The sequence below is a fragment of the Doryrhamphus excisus genome, linkage group LG12 (assembly GCF_037039965.1).
Source record: "Doryrhamphus excisus strain RoL-2023G ecotype Guam linkage group LG12, RoL_Dexc_Guam_v1.1, whole genome shotgun sequence".
Taxonomy (NCBI): Eukaryota; Metazoa; Chordata; class Actinopteri; order Syngnathiformes; family Syngnathidae; genus Doryrhamphus; species Doryrhamphus excisus.
In genome coordinates this window covers 855,576-881,531 of record NC_136368.1, presented here as the reverse complement: position 1 = coordinate 881,531, position 25,956 = coordinate 855,576, and the positions used below count along the sequence as shown (strand labels likewise).

The window sequence follows — 25,956 nt, the reverse complement described above, 5'->3', positions numbered from 1 at the left end:
CAAAAGCTGAGAGAAGGCGGCAGGAGGCTGAGAGGAGAACGAGGGAGCAAGAGGAGGAGGCGAGGAAACAAACGGAGGACAGAATGAAAGGCGAGCTGGAGGAAGAAAGAAGGAAACGGGCAGAAAATCTCAGGTCTGATTAAAAAAACCCAACACCTCACGCCAACCATTGACTAAGATGTCGCTCGCTGCCCATCGGGACTCCAGACTCAGGAGGCTGGCGGAAGAGGAGGAGAGGAAGCGTGGCGAGGAGGAGGAGCAGGACCGAGCCAGGCGGGAGGAAGCGGAGAAGGAGAGGATGAGGAGGCGGCAGGAGGAGAGGAGGCGGCAGATGGAGCGGCTGCAGAAAATGAGAGAGGCGGAGGAAGAGAAGAGGAAAGGTGAGACTCCTTGGTTTGCTATGATATGCCGTGATGCATCACTTAAAGTACATTTATCCTAGTGGAAGAGGAGCGTTTGCGCCTGGAGGAGCTGAGGAGGCAGGAGGAGCAGGCCCAGCGCCTGCAGGAGATGGATGAGAGCCAGAGAGAGGAGTACCTTGCTAAGAAGGAGCAGCAGGACGAAGCACAGAGGAGGTCCAAAGAGGAGGAGCACCAGAATAAGGATGATGAACCCTTAAATGCCAAAGGGGAGTCCAAGCTGGAGGCGGAGCTGGAGGCGGAGCTACTTGCTAGGTCAGGAACGTGTGCAAAAAAAATGAGGTGACTGGATTTGCACTCACCTGTGTTACTATCTCCTTGCAGGGAGATGGCGCTGTTGCAGCAGCAGGTGGCCTTCAAAAGGAGTCTTCTGGTGGAGGCTGAAGGAATGGAACACAACCAGGGCATCTCCAGGCCTTGGGTCTACTCCTATTTCGCTCTGTTACAGCTTCTGGATCTCAGTCATGCCAAAACTGAGAGCATAACCTCATGACCCTTCACCTCCACAAGAATTAGGGGCCATCTGCAGCCTGCGGCTCCTTTGTCATTGCAGAAACAGCAGAATTGGTCAAATAAAGCAAAAGGCACAATGAAAAAAGCTGAAATTGACCCTCAAGCTCTAAGCATGTATAACTTTTCTACAAAATATTTTTTTCACTGTATATACAGTATAAATATCCTGCTAACTTGCTCAAAAAGGTTGTTTAGCGTCCAGCCTGCTATTATGAATCTGTTGTAATGGGCCCCGCGCCCACTAGATGGCGTACTGAGCTAGTCTGCGCTTAGCAACCCATCATTTCCTAACAAAGAAGAGCAACCGGAAGTCTGAATACACAACGCTGTACCGACTCTTCTTTGGAAGACAAACACACGCCTGACTGCTTGGAAAAATACATCACAGTTCTTTAAAGGTGAGGTGACTATATTATTAGTTTTTATATCAATGTGTAATTTGTCGTGCGTTACCGTATTTTAGCTATGGTCGGCCGGAACCTGTGAGTGTTGTCGTCCCACCAGCCGCAAACAAGAGTAGAATACGTGCGAGAAAAAAGATAATTTAACTCTCCTTGTACATGTCTTCATCAAACGCCCTTCGTGTTTCCTCGGTCCAAACATCAACAATGAAAATGGGAGTGCGCAGCTGCTCTGATGTGTACGGTAATCGTTAATGACGTATGCACATACACACCGTGTCATTTTACACCCTTAATATTTGCCAGTCGCCTGACTAGAATTAATTCAAGATAAAACGTCACAGCCTTTAATTTAGTTTAATTGTCGCTAATAGTTGCTCGGGCAGAGGACGATAGGTTCGCCTGGCAAAGTTTCCGCTGGACTCGGGACGACTTCCGGATTTCAAAACAAAAGTTGGTATTCTTTTCATGTGTATTTGGCACAACCTTTTAATATAACTCACAGATTAATGTAATCCATGGATTATATGATTACTAGTCAGAATAAAAATGAATAGTTATTAGCATGGTCTGCACGCTGCGTTGTACTAAAAGCACTTTACCTTGGTAATGGCGGTGAGTTCACTATAAATGTGCCAACAGGTAAAAACCCTGCAGAGGTGTGATGGACATCAGCATCGCCGTCTCGCTCATCCGAGGCCAGATGGGCGCGGTGGTTGAGCGGGCCGTCAACGGCGCCGTGGAGACGGTGCTGGCCGAGATGCTCAAAGTGGTGGGCGTGAAGTTCGAGGAGCTGAAGGCGCAGCTGGCGCACATGAAGCGGGACGTGGCGGCGCTGCAACGGGAGAAGGCCCTGAAGGAGAAGGAGAACGACAACATCCGAGCCAAGCTGCGCTACACCGAGCTCAAGCTCAAGTACTACCGGCAGGGGGTGGAGGAGGAGCTGCAACACCGAGCCTCCAGCAGCTCCTCGCTGGTCCGCGGCCATCCGTCCAAGCTCTCTCCGGGGCAGACGGCGGGCGCTGGTGTCTCCTCCACTGGGGCCTCGCCGGCATGCTCCTCTCAGACCTTGGCGGGTCATGATCTGGCTGTGAAGAGCACCCGAGGTGACCACCTGACACGTTTCACTGTTATGAAATAATTGTGGTAATTAGGAAGAACAGCAGACCTCACTGATGGAGAAATCAGCCACTCCCGTCCTGCGGGTGGCGGTATTGTGCATGATTATAAAGTGAATCTATGCAGGTCACCCCGCAACCTCAGCAACCAACAGCCATGAAAATCAAACCTCTTCTCTCACACCCAATTTGTGCTTTGCAGATTTAAAGCCAGTGACTAATCAAGCCGTTCTTCCCGCCCACCCAGAATGCACCTCTCCTCAAAGCGTGAGCCAGCACGCCAAGAAAATGGCGTCCGTTTTTGATCCGGCAGACAGCTTGTTGGCCATCTCGCTCCCCGTGAGCACGGAAGCCCTGGGGAGTCCAGGTAGGAGGCGGACCAGCCTTAACGAGCGCGGCCACTTGCGGGCGCCGTCATTTTACGCAAAGCACTTATCGGCAGGTCTGCTGTGTGTCACGGATCGAGACGTTGCTCAGGAGAACGACTGGAACGTCACCGTGCACGACGGCATCGTGGGCCCGCCTCCCGCACAGGCGCTGACGCAGGAAGTCGCAGAGCAGCAGGCGGCTATCGGCCCACCGCAGGCCGACAGCTCGACCGCTCAGGTATCACAGCGCACTCAGCGAGGTCCGTACATACGTACATACATCCGCCCGTCCATCCGCCCATCCACTTGGGACAACCGAATCGAACAGACTCCAAAATCTTCTAATAGTGCCACATTTTACCACAAAAATTGATGAATTTGGCTGGCAAAGGACAATATTTCTCCATTATTCTCCATATTTCTTCACAGTAGTTGACAACAAACTGTCACTTTTGGACACAAAAATTATGACTTTGGCCTGGGAAGTGATAGTTAGCCCCTGGAAATGAGTATCAGAGGGTCGCGGGGGGGGGGGGGGGGTGCTGGAGCCTATCCCAGCTGTCTCCGGGCAAGAGGCGGGGTACACCCTGGACTGGTGGCCAGCCAATCACAGGGCACATATAGACAAACAACCATTCACACTCACATTCATACCTATGGACAATTTGGAGTGGCTAATTAACCTAGCATGTTTTTGGAATGTGGGAGGAAACCGTAGTACCCGGAGAAAACCCACGTATTCACAGGGAGAAGCGGGTAGTTTGTTATGTAGAATGCAACATTTGGTCACAAGATTATACTAATCCACAGAAAGTATGCTACGATATTACCAACCCCTATTAGTACCCTCAGACATTCTAAACACTACTGCAGCTGTGTTGTATTTTGTCATAAAAAGGAGCATATTTGTCCAATTTAAGGCAATTGTTTACAACAAAACTTAGATTAACATTATTTTCTCACGTTCTCTGGTCAGCAAAGTAAACATAAATAAAAGTACAAAATGATGCGTGCTCATAGACGGTGTCGCTGGCTACACTGTAAAAACATGCATACCGACAGGCAGGCACCTTTGCACCACTTAGTGGTTAAAAAGTGAATTACACCTCATGACAATTATTAATGCAGAAGATGTTAGTTTGTTAGTATGCAGTTGGAATACCTTTTGGAATGCTGTTTTTCCCACTTCCAATCCACCTTGAAAGCTAGATAAGAAAAATACTTTGCTGATGTTCGTCCGTGTGGCTGTCATGCAGGTGAAGATGGAGGTGGAGGAAGAAAAGCAGGTGATTTGCATCAAGGAGGAGCCAGAGGAGGAGCAGGAAGTAATTTCATGCCTCCTGCTGGACGATCACATGGACCGCGGTCACACGGCTCAGTCGGAGGTGAGACCCGGAAGAAAAGCTCAGCATGCGTTCGGCGCGTTGGTCTGACGTTGTGATTGTTTCGTAGATGTCGGCGACACAGCGGTCGGGACTTGAGGCGTGCCAGAGGAAAGGCACCTCGGGCTTCAGCTCAGCCGGACCGAGCTCCTGTGAGTGCAGACACTTCCCCGCGGTCCTTCAATGCATCCTTGACGCATAAATCGTACTTCCTGTCAGATGTGGCGTCTCAGCCGGCCGCCTCCTTGCCCCCCATCGCTCCCTTACCGCCCGGCATCCCGCGGGAGATGGTGCGTGGCCCGTGGACCAAAGACCTCACGTTGTACGAGGAGTACAAACTGCGGCGGAACGAGCTCCGGCGGCGAAGCCTCAACCGACGGCGAGAACTGGAGAAGACGCTGCCTCAGCCTCTGCTGGCCGACCTGGTGAGTCTGCCATTTTTGTAGCCAGTGACCCGTTCCGAGTAAAGACGCGGCGGCTTTGCGTGGAAGGTACGGGAGCGCAGAGAAAAGACCAGACTGAGGGTGGCCAGATGGAGGGCGAAGAGGAAACTGCAGGCGTGTCTCAACCAGGTTCAGGTTAGTCACGGCGTCGCCCGCGGAAACAACCATCCGAGTGCGGGTGTTGCAACAACGTGTGCCTGCTGACTTGCAGACGCAGGGTGGCGCCGTCGCTCTCTCCCAGACCGCTTTCCCTGTCGGTGGTCCTTCGCAGCGCAGAGATCCTCGCGGTAAGATGATGCACTCTGTCGACTTCTCGTCTGGGGGTGGGCGACCTGTACTATTAAAGAGCTGCAAACGTAACACAGGCTTTAGTCGAAAGGGGGTACGATACAACAAACAAGTGCAGTTTTTGGTCTTTTTGAGTCCTTCCTGGATTCATTGATGCCAGATTAACATAAAACGTAGCCAACTTGTCGCTTTACAAAAGTAAAGGTACATTTGGCAACGTTTCATAACCAAGGTATGACTTTGCCCTTCACACAGGACTGTAGGCTCTCATTTGGGACATTTTTTTTCCTTTGTGACGTATTCACGGTTAGCTTACCGCAGCTCAAGAAGCTTTAAAGTTTCACTCCAACATGCCGAATAAAGTACAGTAAAACAAGATGGAGATCATAATTCCATTAATAAAGAACTTGTGACCGAATGAGCCTGAAGAACCGCAGGTTGCCCACCTCTGTGCGTCTTGTTTCACCCGCCTGCACGTCCCTCCTCGTTTCAGCTGCCACCTCCCGCAACAACAACAACAACAACGTGGTCGTCTCGGCGGTCCCGACCTTCCCCTTCGTCACGCCGGCGGCACCCTCGCTGCTCCTGAGGGGCCCCGATGGCGCCCAGGTCAATCATCAGCACGGCGTGATGCCGTCATCTTCCGCCCCCGCCTCCTACCCGCAGGTCGGCCTCGCGCAGCAGGACGCCAACCCCGCCCCCCAGTTTTAGCGGCCCCTTGTGAGACTCCGGGCTGGATTTCATTTTCGTGATTTGAAATATGATGGAAAAAAACGTGTTTTGGTTATAACTTTATTTAGGATGCTTATCATTGCAGATAAGGAAATGGAAGATGCTTGGCTTCCTGTTGAGGTGTGCGCTGGTTACACGTTTGACAGCCAGGTCATAGGTTCCCTTCCCCAGCGCTGCAGTAATCCCTTGCCAATTGGCGCTTCCAATTTTGCGTCTTTACCGAAAATATACGAATGAATAAATCATGCTGTGTCATGGTTGAATATGGTGTATTATTGGTCAAAAATATGTATAATACCCATTTTTGGCTTTAATGAAGTATTTCCAATGAAGTAAAATACAAACATAAATCATGTTACATTGATGTGATGTTTTTTAAAAATGTTTTTAAATTTAGCCACCACAGGAAGTACTGGAAGTAAAAAAAAAAGAAAATCTCCTGACATGTGAGTCTTATTTTACGTCTTCTTTTCTCTTACGATGTCTTCTATATTGGATAATAAGAGTGTAAATGTGACTATAGGGGTGTTATTTCATGTCTAGAGGGCTCTAATAATTAAAAAGCATATTGCAAATGTGGTAAACAGCTTTTCTATGCTGTAACTTTTAAGATTAAGAATTACTGTATTCACTTACTACTCTTACTACACACCCAGTGTACTATCAACACTAGTAGTAACACTACATCTGAATACTAAACATCCTGGGTGTTGGATCCCAGAACTTAATAAACTTTGTATGAAAACTTTGTATGAAATTCTCACTTTTGTTTTATTAATTTAATTAAAATGTGTCTTGACATTATTGACGCTACTAATGTTAACGTCATGAATGAAATAAATTATTGAATGAAATTAAATTATTATTTTTGACAGCCCCGATTTAAAGACAGAGCTTTGTTTTATTATTAGTATCACCATTTCAGCATCTTTACATATTTTTCACATTTTTAATAGGTATTTTTTGGCAATGAAAAACACAATGGGGGCCACAAATGGTCCCTTAGGCTGCACTTTGGACACCCCTGATATGCACTATGCTACTGCAATATTTATCATGGGCTTTTATATCCTTTAAATGCTATTTCATGCTAGAACGAGGACCAAAGGCACTAAAGACCAGCGCCCTCTGCTGGTCATTGCTGATATGACTACACATCAAAAGGGAAAATAAATGCACGTTGGTGTTGAATGAATGAAGAATAGCTGCACTTGCGTGTACGCGTCACCCGTTGACTATCTTTTGTGAGATGGCGCCCGGCATCGTGTAGAGCAGCAGAACCAGGAAGAGCACCGAGATGAGCAGCGCCGCAGCCATGATGATGTACTTCTTGTAGTTGCGCCACACCAGGTGGAAGAAACACTTGAAGGGGTTGACGAACCAGGAGAAGGAGGTGTCGGGGCGGCTGTTGGGGGGTGGGGTCAGGGCGGCACAGAAGGAATGGAGGGATGAGTTGGTCCCTGATGGTCGCTCGTTAGCGTGTTCAATAGAGCTGAGAACATACTTGGGCTTGGGCAGCGGATCCGGCTCCTTGCGGGCTCGGCCGACCGGGTTCTTTTCGGCCTCTTCGCCAGTCACGAGGTGGAACTCGGCCTCCACTTTCCCCTGCGGAGGTCAGAGTGGAACAAATGGCGGTGGCGTCATTTCTAAAGGTTACCGCACCCTAAAATGTTGCATCAGAACCGGTGGAACATGAAGGTACAATAATCCTTCATTATCACAGCTGGTTGGTTCCAGAACCCGCCAAGATAAGTACATTTCTGCAAACAGCCGCCGGCGGCCCCCCCAGGCTGTCCTTTGGACCCCCCTGGCTTTGGCCTACCGTCAGCTCTCCGGACTTCCTAAAAGGCCACCATCCTCTGGACCGCTTCTGCTGGAAGATGGAGATCCGCTCCGTCCCGTCCGTGAAGACGTCCCCCTTGCACGACTTGGCCGTCTTGGCCCCGCGAGGGAAGCCGTGCAGGTCCAGCTCCACCGTGCCTGTGTTGAAGCACAAAGGAACCCCCCCCCCAAAAAAAAAGCTCAGGCTCAATGACTGATGAGGGATTCGGAGCCCCGATGTAGCCGTCACGTACCAAGAAAGTCATCGGACGAGAGCGTCTCAAAGTCCCAAACCTGCAGGATGAGGATGGCGGGGAGCTTCTGTTCGCTTTTATCCAGAGAGAAAATACTGTCCCTCTTCTTCACCACCAACACCTGAAGGTGGAATGAAAGACCAAAATGATGAGTGGACGCTGGAGGAGCAGAACGGGAGGACCATATTAATTTTATTCATAATTATTATTTATAATTATTAATTATAATTATGATTATTTCATTAATTATAATCAATTGGAATTAATTATAATCATTCATAATTCAAAAATATTTTAATTAATTATAATTAATAATAATCCTTTTTGAATGTTCCTAAATAGGCTTTTTTACTCACAGACATTTAGAATTTATAAACAAATCTTATTTTGAGTTGACACAAATAAAGAAAGACATGTTTGTGTCAGAGTGAGAGGTCTCACTCGCTCACATTTTGAATTTGCTGAGCATCTGTGGGCGAGTTTATGAGCTAATATGCTAATAATACAGAAAAAACAGGTTTTTTTTGTTTTAAATAACGACCCGTAGTTCCCAAATTGATATCCCTTCACATCAAATTTGATGTTGTAGTCGCACCATAAAAACTTTTCTATCTGCGATTAAATGTGATTAATTCTGAGTTAACTACGGACAAAAAAATGTGATTAATCAGAATCAAATAAAAACGATTGACAGCCCTAATATATATATTTTAAATAATAATAGGCCGTATTCTCCCACATCGACATATTGACATCTTTTTGAAGGACCCCGAGTGGTTTATTTCGGGGTGAAATGCGTCCACAACCTGGAGCTCACCTTCTCGGCGGGCAGGTAGCTGAAGGGGAAAACAAAGCGCCAGTTGAAGTTTCCTTCTCCCGTCAGAGAATTGTAATGGACGTCCGTTTCCTGTCGGTCGTCCTCCAAACCCTTCAGCCATCTGCGAAGAAGAAGAAGGAGTCCAGGACCAAGATCCCGATCAGGAGGACCCGACCTGCCAGCTCCAAAACGGCCTTTACCCCTTGATGTAAATATCGCTGGACTTCTGACCGGTCAGGAAGTTGCTGTCATCCAGGATGACGTCCTCGGTGTTCCAGATGACCACGCGGAGCTCGTACCTGCACGAGTCCCAAGCACTCAGTATCTGCCGGCATGACGTGGTGCCTTCAGGTGTCACAGCCTCACCCTTTGGGCTTACGAGGTGAAATATCCACAGCAGGTCCGGGATGGGGCAGGTCCACGGGGAACATGTCCACCCACATCTGCACCTGACCCTGCACCCTCGTGCATACAAAGACCAGTTAGAGAAGAACCCACACGGGTCCGTACGCGGCATCGACATCCAGTCCTACCTGGTCCATCCCAGGCCGAGCCTTGTTAAACAAGGTTCTGGTCTCGATGTGCTCCGGCACCAGCTTGCACCCCACGCCCGGAATCTCGCCCCAACGATGTAGGATCTTCAAGGACAAGTGCTCGTAGGACTCCATAGGTTCCTCATCTGGGACCGTTTGCACACATCAGTAATATTGTCGGGGTACCAAACCAGGTTCGATGCCGCGTACCTTCATGGGTGAAGAGTGTCTTGCCAGTGAAGACTTTGTCGGCCACGGTGATGCGTCCTGGTCTGAAATGAGGACCGTCCAGACCGTTCTCTCTGCACAGCGTGGTCAGGAGCTCCGATGGCTTCAGGCAGTCCCTCCAGGCGTTGTATCCGTCACTGAGGGACACCGGGAGCAGGTGAAGACCGAAGGCGGGAACGCCGTCACCGCACGGTGTCACTTCTGAGCACAACTCACAGGCTGTACTCAGTGGGGAGTCCGCAGGTGGCCCGGTGTCTGCTGTAGAAGCGGTTCTCCAAGTCAATGCGTGTCTCCCCGATCAGGTCGTCCCCTCCCACCAAGTCGTAGTCGTAGATGAGCACCGAGAGCAGCGACTCCTTCGGGAAGGTCGCCTGCATCTCGAATGACCTGGGAGGAGGAACAAGGAAGGAGGAGGTGCTGCTAAAGTGGAGACTTCTAGACTTCCAGAAGACCAAGGTGCGTACCTTCCAAAGACGGGGTTGAGCTGTTTGGGGATGTAATTGTCCCGGTCTTTGATTTCATTCTTGCCCAGTTGAACGACAACGTAAGGGTCGGCCTTTCCGTCCGGGTCTGCGGGGTGCAGGTTCGATGCCTTCAGGAACACACAACCAAGGTAACTGAGACATCAGGAACACTCGAGATGGACGAATGCTTTTTTAACGCAACTCACAGACACGATGTAAACCCGAATCAGGACCTGGACCGGGGTGTTAGCCGGGATCCCTCTGTTGACTTGGAGCTGTCCGTCGTCTTCATCCCAGGCGCCATCCTGGTCCTCGGTCAGCTTGTACAGGCAGAAGCGGCCCTGGGGGGGGCCTCGTCACACGAGTGTGATGTCGGGGGCCTTTGTCGGTTTGCGAGCGCTCACCTTGAACTTGCCGACGAACCTCTCCTCGTTGGGGCCCTCCTCCTCGTTGGCCTTCCCTCGGAACAGCTCGTACGTGTTCACCCAGTCGTTGAAAGGTCCAAACTCCGCCTCCAGCTCCTTGTTGTACAGCTGCAGAGGGCGGGGTCAGCCGGGATGGCGGGTCTGTTAGACGGGAGGCAGGCGCTCCTCGCTACGCGGTCTTTCGTAGTTACGGACGCGCTCCCATAAAAGGGGCGGATCTACAACTGCTGCTGCTATTGCTATTGCTATTGCTATTTCTACTGCTATTGCTATTGCTATTGCTATTGCTATTGCTATTTCTACTGCTATTGCTATTGCTATTGCTACCACAATTGCTATTGATACCACAATTGCTATTGCTATTGCTATTGCTATTGCTGTTGCTATTGCTATTGCTATTTCTACTGCTACTGCTACTGCTATTGCTACCACAATTGCTATTGCTATTGCTATTTCTACTGCTACTGCTACTGCTACTGCTACTGCTATTGCTATTGCTACTGCAATTGCTATTGCTACCACAATTGCTATTGCTATTGCTATTGCTATTGCTATTTCTACTGCTACTGCTACTGCTATTGCTATTGCTACCACAATTGCTATTGCTATTGCTATTGCTATTGCTATTTCTACTGCTACTGCTACTGCTATTGCTACCACAATTGCTATTGCTATTGCTACCACAATTGCTATTGCTATTGCTACCACAATTGCTATTGCTATTGCTATTGCTATTGCTATTGCTATTGCTATTTCTACTGCTACTGCTACTGCTACTGCTATTGCTACCACAATTGCTATTGCTATTGCTACCACAATTGCTATTGCTATTGCTACCACAATTGCTATTGCTATTGCTATTGCTATTGCTATTTCTACTGCTACTGCTATTGCTATTGCTATTGCTACCACAATTGCTATTGCTATTGCTATTGCTATTGCTATTTCTACTGCTACTGCTATTGCTACCACAATTGCTATTGCTATTGCTACCACAATTGCTATTGCTATTGCTATTGCCGTTGCTACCACAATTGCTATTGCTACCACAATTGCTATTGCTATTGCTACTGCTGCTGCTATTGCTATTGCTACCACAATTGCTATTGCTATTGCTACCACAATTGCTATTGCTATTGCTATTGCTATTGCTACTGCTGCTGCTATTGCTATTGCTATTGCTATTGCTACCACAATTGCTATTGCTATTGTTATTGCTATTGCTATTGCTACCACAATTGCTATTGCTATTGTTATTGCTATTGCTACTGTTGCTGCTATTGCTATTGCTACCACAATTGCTATTTCTACTGCTACTGCTACTGCTACTTCTATTGCTACTGCTATTGCTACTGCTATTGCTAGTGCTATCGCTATCGCTATCGCTATCGCTATCGCTATCGCTATCGCTATCGCTACTGCTATTGCTACTGCTATTGCTACTGCTATTACTCCAGCTATTGCTACCTTGTGCAGAAGTTAGCCAGGACCACCAGCAACACAAAGAAGGGTACACGTTTGTGTCAACACCTAAAAGTAAAACCTACGGCCTACCTAGTCGGAGCGGCACCACGTGGCACGAGTGTGAGCCTACACCAGGGATTTCAATCTTGCGGAATGCTTCCTACAGCCGCAACCCGAGGACCGCCTGTATCTATTTGGGTGAGTGTACCTGCAGCGTGGCCAGTCGGGCGGGCAGACTGGAAGTGGGGTTCTGCTCCGGTGTTCCTCTCCCCTTTTGTTTCTTCTTCTTGTCCACATCTGAGGAGCTGCTCACTGGCGGGACAAGAGAATGGTAGAATAGTCTATTAAGATAGAGGATAGTCAGCGCATGGTTGAAAGAGGAGATGTAGAGTTTAGCAGTAGCCGTGGAAAAGCAGAAGCGCACCACGCTGAAACCACACAACAACCTGAAGCAGGCAGAACCACAGCTGCTAGATGTGTGCCACTCAACCACTAAGAATCTGGAAAATTGGCGCATTTTTGCTCCGGCGTTATCTTTGACTTCCGCGTCTTACCTAAAGAGTCTATTCCATCGCCGAGCAAGCTGTGGTACGGCAAGGCTGCAATACACAACAGTGCGTACGTTACCAGTTTGGTACCATTCTAGCCTTCATATAGCGAGTCCGATCAATGCAGAACCCACCAAAAGTACAGTGGTACCTTGGTTAGCGTACAGTGATAAGTGAATCCCCACAAAGTAGGATCCCTCGTTTATAAATGGATTATTTTCATCGTAGACAACCCGTTTCTAACCTCAATAACGGAAAATTAGACATAAATCAGACATCATAGCAGGGTTTCACTTGGATTTCCTAAAGCTGGGGTGGTGGGCGGCACGGGACTGCCAACGCTGCTGCATCTGAATTCATGAGAAATATTTATTCATTATCAACGTCTTCATTTAGGTATAATTTCCTTAAACATACAACAGGCCGTATTCAACCACAAGCTCCTCCATCCAACCCTGGCTTCCTACACTCATGTCCTCCTTCACCACATCCATAAACCTCCTCTTTGGTCTTCCTCTCCTCACTATCTCTCCTCTGGACATGTCCCAATCATCTCAGTCTGGCCTAAAGGACTTTATCTCCAAGACCTCTAACACGGAATGCTCCTCTGATGTACTCCTTTCTGATCCTATCCATCCTGGTCACTCCCGATGGGAATCTCAGCATCCTCATCTCTGCTACCTCCAGTTCTGCTTCCTGTCTTTTCCTCAGTGGTACTGTGTCTAGACCAAACAACATGGCTGGTGAAGAACATGACGCATGCATACAAACGATGCATAAATTCATTCATTCATTCTGCCGCTTATCCTCACAAGGGTCGTGGGGGGTGCTGGAGGCTGGAGCCTGGAGCTGGAGTGGACACTAGAGCATGTATAGTCCTTACCTTTCTCAAAGACTCGGGGAAAGAGGGCACCTTCCGTCTGTTTGGTCTGGAACGAAACCTCCAGTGGTTCATTGCAGGGATTTCCCGATGAAAAGTTTAATTTGCCGTTACCTTCTTCTCCACCGATGCGTAATATTTGGACCACCAGTCAATGACGCACTCTGCCGACTCGTCAGCGATGGTCCGTCTCCTTCGCTTGGTGGAACGACGGCTGCTCTTCGTCGGCCTCTCCTGACGTTTCAGACCCACAACGTAACATTTGAGATGATGTCCAAGCGTTCAGAAGCATTCACCTTTTTCTTCCTGGCTTCTGTCTTTTCAGGGACGTCCTCCTCCACGGTGATGAGAACATCCGGGGATTTCGTGTGTTCAACATGCTGGGAAGGTCCTCCTAGATGGGCGTGAAGATAATAACATGGAACGCAAGCAACCGTTAGCGTGTTTTACCCTCAGCGCTTTCTGCTTCCGCGACTGTCGGCGGCATGTCCGTCCGTATGGGGGCCGGCGGTGCCGGGGGGGCAATGTACTTGAAGGCCATCAGGTTGTTGATGATGTGGTTTCCAACTAGCGTGCTGCGACCGAAGGCCCTCCAGTCGACAACAGTGATGCTGAGCGGAGGATGGAGGTGCTCCTTCTCGGGTAACTCCTGCAGGAGGCGTGGGACACAGCAGACCGCTACAGACGTTAGACCACATATACAGTATATAAAGTATATACAAAGTATATAAGGAAAGAAGTACATGCCAGTTCAATGGTGTCAAGCAGCGTGGTGAAGTTGGGGTTGGACTTGTACCGCTGAACCACGGAAGAACGCAGGGTTTTTCCAGCACATTCTATGTACACCTGCATGTGGATGGTGTGGATACTTCTGGTTAATAACGATTGTTTTGGTGGAATTGTGGTACATTAACTTTATATAAATACACTGAAATACACCAAAATATAAAGGGAACGCTAAAGTAACACGTTGTAGGTCTGGGAGGAGATCCCTCAGGGGAACATCTGCTGTCTCATCAGCAGCATTCCCGGGTGGCCGGGGACAGGGAAGTCTGGGCTTCCCTACTGAGACTACTGCCCCCATGACCCGGACCTGGATAAGTGGAGGAAAATGGATGGATGAGTGATGTGTTCACGGGAGCGGGTGGAGGTGAGGAGGCGGGCAGCGGAGTCGATTCTGGATGTGATAAATGCGCGGATGAGGGATTCAACGGCAGAAAATGTAAGTGGGCTATGTTCTTAAGATGAAAAAATGTCATTCAAATATTTCATTTGTTCACATCTACAACAGGTTACTTTAGTGTTCCCTTTATTTTTTGGAGGTGGATGTACCTGAGGACGATCAACAGCCAGCAACTGAACTTTCTTCAGCTCTCTCAGACCCCAAAACAAAACCTAAAACAGTTTGAAATGAATAGAATGTATTAATATGCAGTTTAGACGAGAGGCCTACGTCTGGATGATGGAGAGAACTGAATAAGAACATGGAGGACAACAGGCTTCATCATCATCATGCCAAAGATGAAGCAGGAAGTCAGTCAACGCAACATCACCTCCAATCTGTAGGTGCTGAGAACTGGTCTGATGTTGGCGGGGACCGTGTAGATGCCCCCTTCCTGCTCCTCCAAGGGGGGCAGCCCCCCCTCACCGGACATGGCGACCTACACATGCGGAGCAGTGTCTCATTATCATTTCAAATGACGTAGCAGGACGCAGATCAGCTGACCTGCACCAGCTCGAAGGCCGCCAGCAGCTCTCCTCCTGATTGGCTGCCGCGGTGTAGCGGGCTGTACCGCAGGGTGGGGGGCGTGTACGGCTCAGAGAGCAGGTGGACCTCGGGCTGCGCCACAGTGGCCCCCAGATACTCAGCCTTGCCCTGCATTGCAGGTCCAATATGGGCGAGGCGAGAGCAGCAATGGCACATCAAATATACGAATATGAATATAATATATACGTACCAGGGCGTCGTCATCATACACTTCAATAACAAGTCTCGGCGGTTCCTCCAGGATGTGCTGAAGGTCTCCACTCAGCAGGATGCCGCTCATCTGCAAGCACTGGTTCCACGTGGGACTGAGCGTCTGACTGATCACCTGACACACAGCGTATAAACATCGTGTAGTACTTTCACACTGTACCCCAGCATGTACGCCTCGACGATGTCGATATGATTATACACGCTTACGTTGGTGGTCTGGCTGTGTGACAGGTAGGTGACCCTAGCAAACGGGTCGGACAGGCCCGAGTTGTCAGCGGCAATCAGACCGCGAGCCTGATACATGTGACACCTTAACCAGAACTGATGCTGCTCTGGACGCAGGCACATGCAGAAAACACACATAAACATGCATATAAACACATGAAACATACATAAACATGCATATAAACACATGAAACATACATAAACATGCATATAAACACATGAAACACACATAAACATGCATATAAACACATGAAACATACATAAACATGCATATGAACACATGAAACATACATAAACATGCATATGAACACATGAAACATACATAAAACACATATAAACATGCATATAAACACATGAAGCATACATAAGACACACACAAACATGCATATAAACACATAAAACACGCATAAACATGCATATAAATACATGAAACATACATAAAACATACATAAACATGCATATAAACACATGAAACATACATAAGACACACATAAACATGCATATAAACACATGAAGCATATATAAGACACACAGAAACCACATGAGGCATGTACATAAAACACACATAAACAGGCATATAAACACATGAGACATGCACATAAACATGCATATACACATGAAACATACATAAGACAAACATAAACATGCATATAAACACATGAAACATACATAACACACATAAACATGCATATAAACACATGAAACATACATAAAACACACATAAACATGCATATAAACATGAGACATGCACATAAACATGCAAAAACACATGAGACATACACATAAATATGCATAAAAACAGCAAACATGCATAAAAAGTGTGTGTCTGCTTCATTAGAGGATTGGTTTTGGAGGTCTACATAAAGACCCAAAACAGGCCAGCATTGTTAGTCTGGTGAAGAGCATCATGCCACGTCTACGGCGTGAACATCTCCGGTCTACCGCGATATAGCCCAGCTTATGAGCTGCTCCCAACCCACCATCAGAAACACGTACTAATACCACAACACCACACTGGGTCTCCGGGTCATAAAATGTATCTCTGTTACCTGTGCAGGTCAGGTGAGTGGGTGGGTTGTTAGCATCAGCGCCCCCTGTGGCGGCGGTGAACCCTGCGGGCAGGTCATCCAACATATGACAGGCGTCCATGCAGGATCCAAACCACAAGTACACGTCCACTTTGGCTTGGACTGACAACCCTGACACACGCTTCCCTGGTGGCTGCACACACACACACACACACACACATACATAAATCTTCTTCCCCCGGTTGTGTGATGTTGCGTAATGGGCTGTACCTTCAGGAAGAGTGTCACTATCCTTCCACAGTGGACTCCACGAGCCTCCTGACTGCTACAGAAGATGACGTCTCTGGCCGGGAGACGAGCGTAGGCCACGCGCTTGTTGTTGCTCAACAGCCACACGAAAACGTCGGGCACCGTGTGTTGAGGCTGCAACGCACACGGGTGATCAAACCTTCAAGAGCTGCACCTGACGCACCAGGAGGATGCACACCGTACCTCCTCCACCAGGAAGCGCAGCTTGTGCGTGAGTTTTGTGGCATCCAGCAACGCTTCCTTCACGCCGCCCGCTTTCCTCTTCGTCTCCACCAGAGACCGAGCGTCGCCGATCATGCTCTCCTGCCAAACACACACATTCCCACGCAGTGGGGGTCAGAACAATTGGACCAAAAATAACAATTCTTTATGATGGCGACGTTATATTTAGGGCTGTCAAAGTTAACGTTCCTGTCAAATTCCTGTCATTTATATCTTTTTACATTCATGATGGATAAGAACTTCTTTCTGGCTGCACGGCGGTCGAGTGGGGGTCGAGACCTCACAGCTAGGAGACCTGAGTTCAATCCCAACCTCGGCCATCTCTGTGTGGAGTTTACTCCGGTTTCCTCCCACATTCCAAAAACATGCTAGGTTAATTAGCCACTCCAAATTGTCCATAGGTATGAATGTGAGTGTGAATGGTTGTTTGTCTATATGTACCCTGGGATTGGCTGGCCACCAGTCCAGGGTGGACCCCGCCTCTCGCCCGAAGGTGACCCCCCCGCGACCCTTGTGAGGATAAGCGGTAGAAAATGAATGACTGAATGAAGAACTTCTTTCTCTTTTTGAACATAAAAACATCATGGAAGCTGCTGACCAAGCGAGGGGGGTTGATGATCCCTAGCTGGGTCACCCGGGTGAGGGTGTCTGATGTAAGACCGCAACCACCCCCGGATTTGGTTGCACCAAAAAGGTTTATCTTAATAGTGGATTAATTCATCAGGAGTGAATATTCTATTTGATTGACAGCCCTGATTACTTTCTATTCCCATGTGGAATGGGAATGTCGTTTTCCATGTGTGCTTTGGTTCCTCCTACCAGTTCCTGCTTGCACATGGTGAGCCGTTTCTTGTCCAGCTGCGTCAGGTAACTGGACTTCAGCTCAGTCTTCAACTTGGCCTCTGCTGCAGCGATAAAACTCCTGCAAAGACAGACACTTGGTGTGTGGTGGACCTCATCCAACATTCCGTGGGTCTGGGTGGGATACCTGGCATCCACACAGAACTCTTTGACCGTGGTGCCGAGCGCCTGCTCGGCCCCGGGATGTGAATTCAAGTGGAGCTCAGTCGCTTTGGCCACACCTTCTTCCTGGAACACAAATGATTGTGTGTTGCTCTCCTGTGCTGGTGTGCACAACACTCCATCGCACAAATGTGTGTGTGTGTGTGTGTACGAGCGTACAAACAAGGCTGCTATGTTCTCCAGCATGTTGGAGTTGTACAGACGATAGCTTCTGTCCTCCCACTGACTCAGAACATTGATGCAAGGCTTCTGTTTCTCCAGGGGCAAATACATGTAGTACCTGTACATACAGAGTACAAATACTGGCTTACAGTATACACTCACACACACGCTACTTTCTGTGTATAGAGTATACACAGTGGTACCCAATAAAATAAAATATCCAGTGATTGAACAGCATCCACCTGTTTCCTTCCACTATGAGCGGCTTCTGTGGAGGCGTGGTGGACTTGGAGGCCCTGGTGGGGTCTTGGGACTCTCTGGGTAACAGCGGGGAGGACGAGGAGGAGCTGTCTGAAAAGTCCAGAATGGGTCTCCTTCGACCGAGGGCGGGACTTGGGGAGCCCGGGCTGGGCTGCTGGGCGCCGGACTCCTGGACGTTACCATAGTTACCTGAGTGCAGGAATGGACAACGAATAAGAACATCCAGCTAGCCAGCCAGCAGGTGTATGCTGGAGCCTACCCAGGCGAGAGGCGGGGTACACCCCGGACTGGTGGCCAGCCAATCACAGGGCACATGTCGACAAATGAGGTGAGCATTTGGACTTTATTATAGGGTGCTTCACTTTTCTTTTCACTAAAGATTGTTCAAGTGGAACTTCAAACATTGACATTTAAAGGCAAGACCGCGGACTGGCCTGTAGGTGGGGCTGTAGGTCAGAAAGAGCAGATACAGTAATGGCGGCTGAGTATGTTGTTTTCACCAACGAGTGAGTGAAGATGTGCAGATGCCTAGCCTAGTCACAGCCGCACAGTCACGCTAGTTATCAGTCGCGTTCTTGATACTTGATACGATGGGGCTAGTGTTCATCGACTGGCATAAAAAGCTTATCATCCACCCTCACGTTGTTATTTCTTACTCTACTGACATACGGAGCCGCTGTATCGCCTGCAAGAGCTTACGTGGAAGCCATCTTTGTTGTTTACACAACACTGCGCAACTCGCACTGCGCAGGCTACGGGAGCTGAGGAGGGACATAAGACATGGCCATCGCGCTAACAATGAGTGAACACAATACGTAACACATGGCCAATAGATTAATATATTATGTTTTAAATAATAAATATAATTCTACATTTAATATTATATTTATTATTTAGTATATTATATTTATATATGACTTTGTAAGTAGCATGCCTGCTGTAGTATATGTAATAATATTAAGTGTATTACTTCCGGGTGAGCCACTGACCCAGAGAAAACTCCAAACTGATGGGCTTGTCTCCGATCTTCCTGTCAATCATGGTGGCTTCAAACAAGGCTCCAAAAAGCAGGAAGCTGTCTCTGTTGTCAGTGTGAAGCTAAAACATAAACATTGGTTCATTCATCTGCTCGTGTTCTCTTTAAAAACACTGTCTTTTTTACCGTAGGAGGACATTCCACAGGTAGGACCTCCGCCGCTGCCCTGCCTTTGTCATCTTCGCCTGTCCCTCCTGATGCCCCGCCTCCTCCTCCGGCTGATGCTGCTGAGGCTGGGGTCTTTGCATCCTTCCCTGCAGGCTTTCCCGCCTTGGCATCCTTCACTGGCTTAATTATCCGTGCAAGTTTGGACTCTGGGCCCATCCCCCCTGACAGGATCTCCACCACCAGCTGCACATAGACACGCCCCCTTCAGATAGACACGTGAAGATAAGACACGCCTTTATTAGTCCCACAAGGCGAAATGGGTTGTCTAGAGTCTGTGTTCGGACTAGCTAGAAACCTATAGGACACGCCCTCTCCGATGCCCTCGTTAAGCTCGGCCGTGTCGTCCCCCAGAGAGTTCCTGACTGAGCCGTACAGGTTGATCCAAGCGGGACCAAAGGTTGGTAAAAACCCTACAAGAGAGATCCAAAGCAGAGGGTTTTTTTTCACAGTACAAAAGCATCCTGTAGCCTACATGCATTACCTCTGTCGCCATCTTGTTCGTTGGAGATGCGTCTGAGGTCAAAGTAGTGGGTTCCTATGGCAACGTCACTCATGCTGCCTTCATCCCAAACCTATGAGGACGCGTACCATCACAACTTTTAAATAGTATCATATAGATACAGATTCCAATGCAACTGGACTGTAGGTGTAAGCGTTTTTCTATACCTGGATCTTCATCCTCTGGCACAGTGGAGGAAACATCTCGGTGAAGACGATCTGCTCGTTCCACACCGGATCTGCGTTGGATTTCTGTGTGGATGTGCGACCCTTGAAAACAAGAAGACAGAATTTATAGCTCCATGTATTATTTACACACCACGTCAAGTGTCTACAAGATACAATTGTTTACAAATCATCTACATCATTCGGAGGACCCACCACTTGTCTGAAGAAGCTAACGACCACATAGGGGTCTATGAGCGCCGTGTTGTCCCCGATGAAGGCCTTGGTGACGTTGGCCATGATGCTGGAGTTGTTGCGGGGAAGACCTTCGGCTCGGTACACTTTCATGCAGAAACGGGCCCAAGGGCGCTCTGAGGGGAACCCCTCCGGTATCAGGAGGTTCCTGGACAAAGATTCTTTCTTTAGTTTTTTAATTCGTTATGCCTAATATGTTATGAGAAATAGACATTTGTGATGTTAAATAGCCATGTATTACTGAAATAAAAGTGTCCCACAACCAGGGGCGTCACTAGGTTGTGGTGACATTATATTATTATTATTATTATATTTTTATATATAATAATTATTATTAATATATTATTATAATATATTATATTTATATTATATATTATACTATATTATTATATTATATTGCCTTATTATATAAAATTTGTCAGAGATTTTTTGTTAACATTTTTTGACTGAAAAAATTATTTTTGTTAAAAAAAATCTATACAAAAAAAATCAAAAATAGGCCTTATGAGGCCACTGCCCACAACAGTCATCTGTATCGTATCCCATCACACAATCTGGCATCGCCGGTCACGCCTCCCTGTCACATTACAGCCAATCAAAGGCTCCGAGACCAACAGCACACTTCCGGCCTTTCTCAATAACATCGCTTCAGGTTTCACTCTGTCTGAGTGCACTTAGATAAATAGCTTCCAACAATAAAAAAAGCACAAAATGGACACAGACTCACCACTGGCACGAACTCGGAGTTTGTTTCCCAGACGTAAAATGATAACATCATTGATTGAGGGGAGGTAGACAGTACCGGAAGTATGCTCACACAGTGTCACTTGACATCGACTAAACTAGCACACTAGCACTCGGCATGTCATTTAAGCTCACCTTAATTAAATCATAGTACATTTTTATGGTACATTATATTAAATCCTTCTAGCCAACATGTTGCCAAATTCAGATTGAATACGAACTCCCAGCCAGATAGCAACACATTGGAGGGCAGGCGTTTGTGGAGTGACAGGCAAGACGGCCAATCACACGATAGTATACAAACAGTCTGAGCCAATTAATGAGCTTCTAGGCGGGCTAAAGGGTAACTAGTTTAGCTTGAGAGGATGTGTTCCGCTTAGTCATAGTGCTCAACAAATCTACAACAAATGTAACTTAAATACTGTACATATAGCCTAGCATTGTTTTGGACACTAAATTACAGGAGGCGAAACTGCGTTTTGAAAAAAAAGTGCAGTAGAAAATAATCTGTTACGTTGACTTTGTCTAGCACACAACTATGGTGCTTTCAAGGACAGGCAAGCAAAGTGGTAATGTCGAAACACAATAACACAAAACCATATAAACTGTGAGCTTATAGTATATTATTTTTTGTAAAATCTCCCTTATTTCTAAAGTTAATATGCATTTACATAAAAGGTTATGTACTTTATTTCTAAAAAGTTGGGAAAAAAAGGTCTCTAATTGGTCACACCCAAAGTGCCTACGAACCATATAAGGAAGTCCGCCCTCTGTGACATTAGGAAGGGGCAGTTTTACCACGCCTTTTGAAACCGAGCGTTTCCCAAACTTCTTTCAGGGCTTCGTTTAACACAAGAATACAACAATACAATACAATATTATATTTATAGGTTACAAAGGGGAAAAAGCCTAATGGGTCCCCTTAAATAAACCAAAAAACCAAAAATGGAGATTTGTATTTTATTTTTGAACTTACTTCTCTATTTGCTCCTCTGCGTCGCTGGCTTTAATTCCAGGCTGCATGCTGTCGCCCTTCGCTGAGACACTGATGTCGCACTTGACGTAACCTTTGACCCCGGTGCTGATGTCGCCGGGAAGCGTCAGCACCGCCCACTTGTTTATGAATTGATGACCTCAAACACAGAAATAAAAAAGGAGGGTATGGTGGACACCAGTGATTGCTGCAGGACTGCAATCTATTTGTGGTGGGAGGTTGGGTGTTGATGAACAATTTAATCATCAAATGCCAAGATGCATTTGGAAAATGGGTAATACACATATCTAACATAAATCTATAAATATAAATAAATATGGAAGTGATCTTCACCTGCTTGTTTGTAGACGGTCCATACGTCTACTTTAAAGGAGCCGATGCAGAAGCTCCTCAGCATCTTGGTGTGCATCACCTGTGCGACACAAGAGGCGTTCAAGTAGCCGGCAAAAAATACGGCATCAACAACCCCATCTCCACGCACCGTCAGCCGGATGACTTTATCGAAGAAGATCTCTTTGTGGGCGAAGACGTCAAAGACAAAATACTACAAGGACAAGAAAGTCAGTTGAATCTTGTCGCCATGGTGACATGGTGGGCTTCCGACCTCGTTGTAGAAGGGAGCGTTGGTTCCTTCTTTGACCGTGGTCTGTTTTTTCTCATCGCCCACCTCGATCACCACACTGGGGTCGATGTTCTCACCCACCAGCTGCTTGGCCTCCGTGATGTTGATGGCGACCTCCGAGCAAAATCATAATAATATTAATCATCATGTTGTTACAGGAATACCTCCATAGGAGCCGTGGAAGGCTGGGAGCCGTACCTGGAAGCTCTGAGCTTTGCCTTCAGTCTCCTCAATGGCGGTTCTCAGCTTGGACCTGCACAGGGTTCACATCATCTTACTCTAGGAGGGAATGATATGGCCGACCTCTGGTACTGAAGGTAAAGGTCTTCATTCATCAAGACCAGAGGTGGGCAAACTTTTTGGCACGCGGGCCGTTTATGTAAAAAAATATTTTTTACACGTAACCCTCCACCTGGAATTATTGTATCTGTGAAAGTGTCATGCAACCTGATATATGTGTGCATTTATTTGATGTAAAGTGCATTATAAATTAAATGGATTATTATTATTATTATTTATTATTTATTGTTTTTTTCAATAAAAAGAATACAATTTCAGTATTATCAATAAATAATAAATAATAAATAATAAATAATAAATAATAAATAATAAATAATAAATAATAAATAATAAATAATAAATAATAAATAATAAATAATAAATAATAAATAATAAATAATAAATAATAGGTAGGTAGGTAGGTAGGTAGGTAGGTAGGTAGGTAGATAGGTAGATAGGTAGGGTAGGTAGGTAGGTAGGTAGGGTAGGTAGGTAGGTAGGTAGGTAGGTAGGTAGGTAGATAGGTAGGTAGGGTATGTAGGTAGGTAGGTAGGTAGGTAGGTAGGTAGGTAGATAGGTAGATAGGTAGGGTAGGTAGGTAGGTAGGTAGGTAGGCAGGGTAGGTAGGTAGGTAGGTAGGTAGGTAGGTAGATAGGTAGGTAGGGTATGTAGGTAGGTAGGTAGGTAGGTAGGTAGGTAAGGTAGGTAGGTAGGTAGGTAGGTAGGTAGATAGGTAGGTAGGGTATGTAGGTAGGTAGGTAGGTAGGTAGGTAGGGTAGGTAGGTAGGTAGGAAGGTATGTAGGTAGGTAGGTAGGTAGGTAGGTACGTAGGTAGGTAGGTAGGTAGGTAGGTACGTAGGTAGGTAGGTAGGTAGGTAGGTAGGTACGTAGGTAGGTAGGTAGGTAGGTAGGTAGGTAGGTAGGTAGGTAGGTACGTAGGTAGGTAGGTAGGTACGTAGGTAAGTAGGTAGGTAGGTACATAGGTAGGTAGGTAGGTAGGTACGTAGGTAGGTAGGTAGGTAGGTAGGTAGGTAGGTACGTAGGTAGGTAGGTAGGTAGGTAGGTACGTAGGTAGGTAGGTAGGTACGTAGGTAAGTAGGTAGGTAGGTACATAGGTAGGTAGGTAGGTAGGTACGTAGGTAGGTAGGTAGGTAGGTAGGTAGGTAGGTACGTAGGTAGGTAGGTAGGTACGTAGGTAAGTAGGTAGGTAGGTACATAGGTAGGTAGGTAGGTAGGTACGTAGGTAGGTAGGTAGGTAGGTAGGTAGGTAGGTACGTAGGTAGGTAGGTAGGTAGGTAGGTAGGTAGGTAGGTACGTAGGTAGGTAGGTAGGTACGTAGGTAGGTAGGTAGGTAGGTAGGTAGGTAGGTAGGTACGTAGGTAGGTAGGTAGGTACGTAGGTAAGTAGGTAGGTAGGTACATAGGTAGGTAGGTAGGTAGGTACGTAGGTAGGTAGGTAGGTAGGTAGGAAGGTAGGTAGGTAGGTAGGTAGCTAGGTAGCTAGGTAGGTAGGTAAGAAGGTACGTAGGTAGGTAGGTAGGAAGATAGAGCCATCCAAAGCAGCTACAAAAATGGCTGACGTTCAAAATGGGTGCAGTTTGTTTACGCTTGGATCACACGCCCAAGTTTCTTGCTGCCAGAGAGGCAACCACGGCGTAACGCACACATGGACCACACCAAAGAGAAGGCCGTGGACCAGAACGAGAACATTTTAGCTAGAACCCAGTCCAAAATACCGCTTGGTGCTGGCCATGGTTCTGGTTCTTCGTGCAGAGCGTCCTTCCTGATGCTCCATGTCGTCTCCTTCCAGCAGCTGAGACGTTTCAGAGGGGAGCTCGGCTTCCTTGTCTGTCAGGAGAAGAATCAAGTTCACGTGTACCTAATGTTGTGGCCATCAAGTGTGTGTGCTAAGCATGATGGCGTTGGTTGTGACTGTTTGACAAAGGTTGGCGCTGATGCTGCCGTGTTTGCTTTCAGCGTGTTCAGGACTCACCCAGGGCCGCCTTGTTTGCCAGGACCAGGTCCGCCTGGACCTTCTTCTTCTTCTTCTTCCCCTTCAGGCCGAACATCAGCTTCGCCTTCCTGCTTGCGATGGAGAACATTTACAAATACACAACAGCAGTGGCCTGTTTTTAATTTAATTTAATTTTTTTAATTATTTTTGGATTTTATTGTTTTATTTAATTTAATTTTTTTGTTGATTTTGTTTTTTTACCAAAAAAATCTCTGACAAATTTCATATAATAGGGCAAAAGCAGGCCCCCTAAAATGTTCATAAGCCCTTCTAAATAATTTGATATTTTTTAATTAATCAGAACCTAGTGACGCCCCTGCGCAACAGCATCACGACTAGTAGAAGGCTAGGTTTCAGAGAGCTTTTTCACTGAGACTTCCTAATATGGGCATGCCCGGGTTCCAGCTTCTTTTGGCTGCAGTGGAATTTACGTCCATGGCCGAATCCTTCCGCGTGTTTGATCCCAACCAGGATTTCTTCTAGTTTGATGATGAGTTTGAGGAAAAAGCACCAAAGACAAATTTCTCACCGCCGTTGCGTTGCCGGACTCTCTGTGGAATCCATTCTTTCTATTCCTTAGCCAGAAGATGTGATTGAACGAATTATCCGATTCCGACACGTAGTTGATGAATATATGAAATATGAAATATTCGTTGTGGAAAACTCCTGATGGTCCCGTCCTGTCTTTGGATGCTCTTTCAGTGTGGGAACATCCTCTTGGTACGGCTTTTATATTCATACAGAAGGTCCTCCTCCTTCTCCTCATCTAGTCTAAACATTTGGCCTCATGTGGACTACACACACACACACCTTCCTCCTTAATCCTGGTCCGGGTCACCACCGAGAGGACACCAAGCTTGATGCCAGCGGGAATGT

The 25,956-nt window shown here is 47.1% G+C and overlaps 2 protein-coding genes across 4 annotated transcripts; one reads left to right on the top strand and one right to left on the bottom strand.

Annotated features, from left to right (window-relative positions):
* Window positions 1–1,214: 1,214 nt before the first annotated feature.
* LOC131135679 (uncharacterized) lies at window positions 1,215–6,492 on the top strand. 2 transcript variants are annotated; one of them, XM_058081872.2, is made up of 10 exons: window positions 1,215–1,330; window positions 1,976–2,439; window positions 2,699–2,818; window positions 2,894–3,057; window positions 4,076–4,204; window positions 4,272–4,353; window positions 4,421–4,626; window positions 4,693–4,779; window positions 4,856–4,931; window positions 5,426–6,492. In XM_058081872.2, exons 2-10 carry the CDS (start codon window positions 1,998–2,000, stop codon window positions 5,641–5,643), a joined length of 1,524 nt encoding a protein of 507 aa, XP_057937855.2. In that variant the 5' UTR covers window positions 1,215–1,330; window positions 1,976–1,997; the 3' UTR covers window positions 5,644–6,492. The 2 variants fall into 2 exon arrangements, with proteins under 2 accessions (XP_057937855.2, XP_078651390.1); XM_078795264.1 differs by lacking the exon at window positions 1,215–1,330 and adding an exon at window positions 1,647–1,786.
* Window positions 5,621–25,151, bottom strand: fer1l6 (fer-1 like family member 6). 2 transcript variants are annotated; one of them, XM_078795262.1, is made up of 45 exons: window positions 25,060–25,151; window positions 24,803–24,914; window positions 22,987–23,041; window positions 22,771–22,902; window positions 22,648–22,710; window positions 22,500–22,578; window positions 22,149–22,305; window positions 20,390–20,576; window positions 20,177–20,278; window positions 19,992–20,082; window positions 19,806–19,920; window positions 19,469–19,712; window positions 19,296–19,404; window positions 18,288–18,495; window positions 18,043–18,163; window positions 17,849–17,949; window positions 17,680–17,782; window positions 16,822–16,941; window positions 16,600–16,752; window positions 16,351–16,522; window positions 15,284–15,408; window positions 15,057–15,191; window positions 14,825–14,974; window positions 14,652–14,759; window positions 14,431–14,493; window positions 13,846–13,944; window positions 13,549–13,747; window positions 13,395–13,492; window positions 13,213–13,332; window positions 13,102–13,147; window positions 12,225–12,269; window positions 11,879–11,982; window positions 10,186–10,314; window positions 9,988–10,122; window positions 9,782–9,909; window positions 9,534–9,704; window positions 9,300–9,454; window positions 9,090–9,235; window positions 8,923–9,011; window positions 8,757–8,855; window positions 8,557–8,677; window positions 7,740–7,860; window positions 7,487–7,644; window positions 7,169–7,269; window positions 5,622–7,069 (listed from the first exon to the last, which is right to left on the bottom strand). In XM_078795262.1, exons 1-45 carry the CDS (start codon window positions 25,133–25,135, stop codon window positions 6,889–6,891), a joined length of 5,526 nt encoding a protein of 1,841 aa, XP_078651388.1. In that variant the 5' UTR covers window positions 25,136–25,151; the 3' UTR covers window positions 5,622–6,888. The 2 variants fall into 2 exon arrangements, with proteins under 2 accessions (XP_078651389.1, XP_078651388.1); XM_078795263.1 differs by lacking the exon at window positions 14,431–14,493 and having other exon boundaries at window positions 5,621–7,069.
* Between the last annotated feature and the right edge of the window lie 805 nt (window positions 25,152–25,956).

Bases quoted from the DNA above. Each gene is read 5' to 3' on its own strand.
- fer1l6 (XM_078795262.1), bottom strand. From the start codon at position 25,135: ATGTTCGGCCTGAAGGGGAAGAAGAAGAAGAAGAAGGTCCAGGCGGAC. The intron at 19,921-19,991 runs GTAATGCATGTA...TCTCTCTTGTAG, and splicing joins CGAACAAGATGGCGACAGAG to GGTTTTTACCAACCTTTGGT. The intron at 19,713-19,805 runs GTTTCTAGCTAG...GTCTATCTGAAG, and splicing joins GGAGAGGGCGTGTCCTATAG to GGGGCGTGTCTATGTGCAGC.
- LOC131135679 (XM_058081872.2), top strand. From the start codon at position 1,998: ATGGACATCAGCATCGCCGTCTCGCTCATCCGAGGCCAGATGGGCGCG. The intron at 4,205-4,271 runs GTGAGACCCGGA...ATTGTTTCGTAG, and splicing joins GTCACACGGCTCAGTCGGAG to ATGTCGGCGACACAGCGGTC. The intron at 4,932-5,425 runs GTAAGATGATGC...TCCTCGTTTCAG, and splicing joins GCAGCGCAGAGATCCTCGCG to CTGCCACCTCCCGCAACAAC.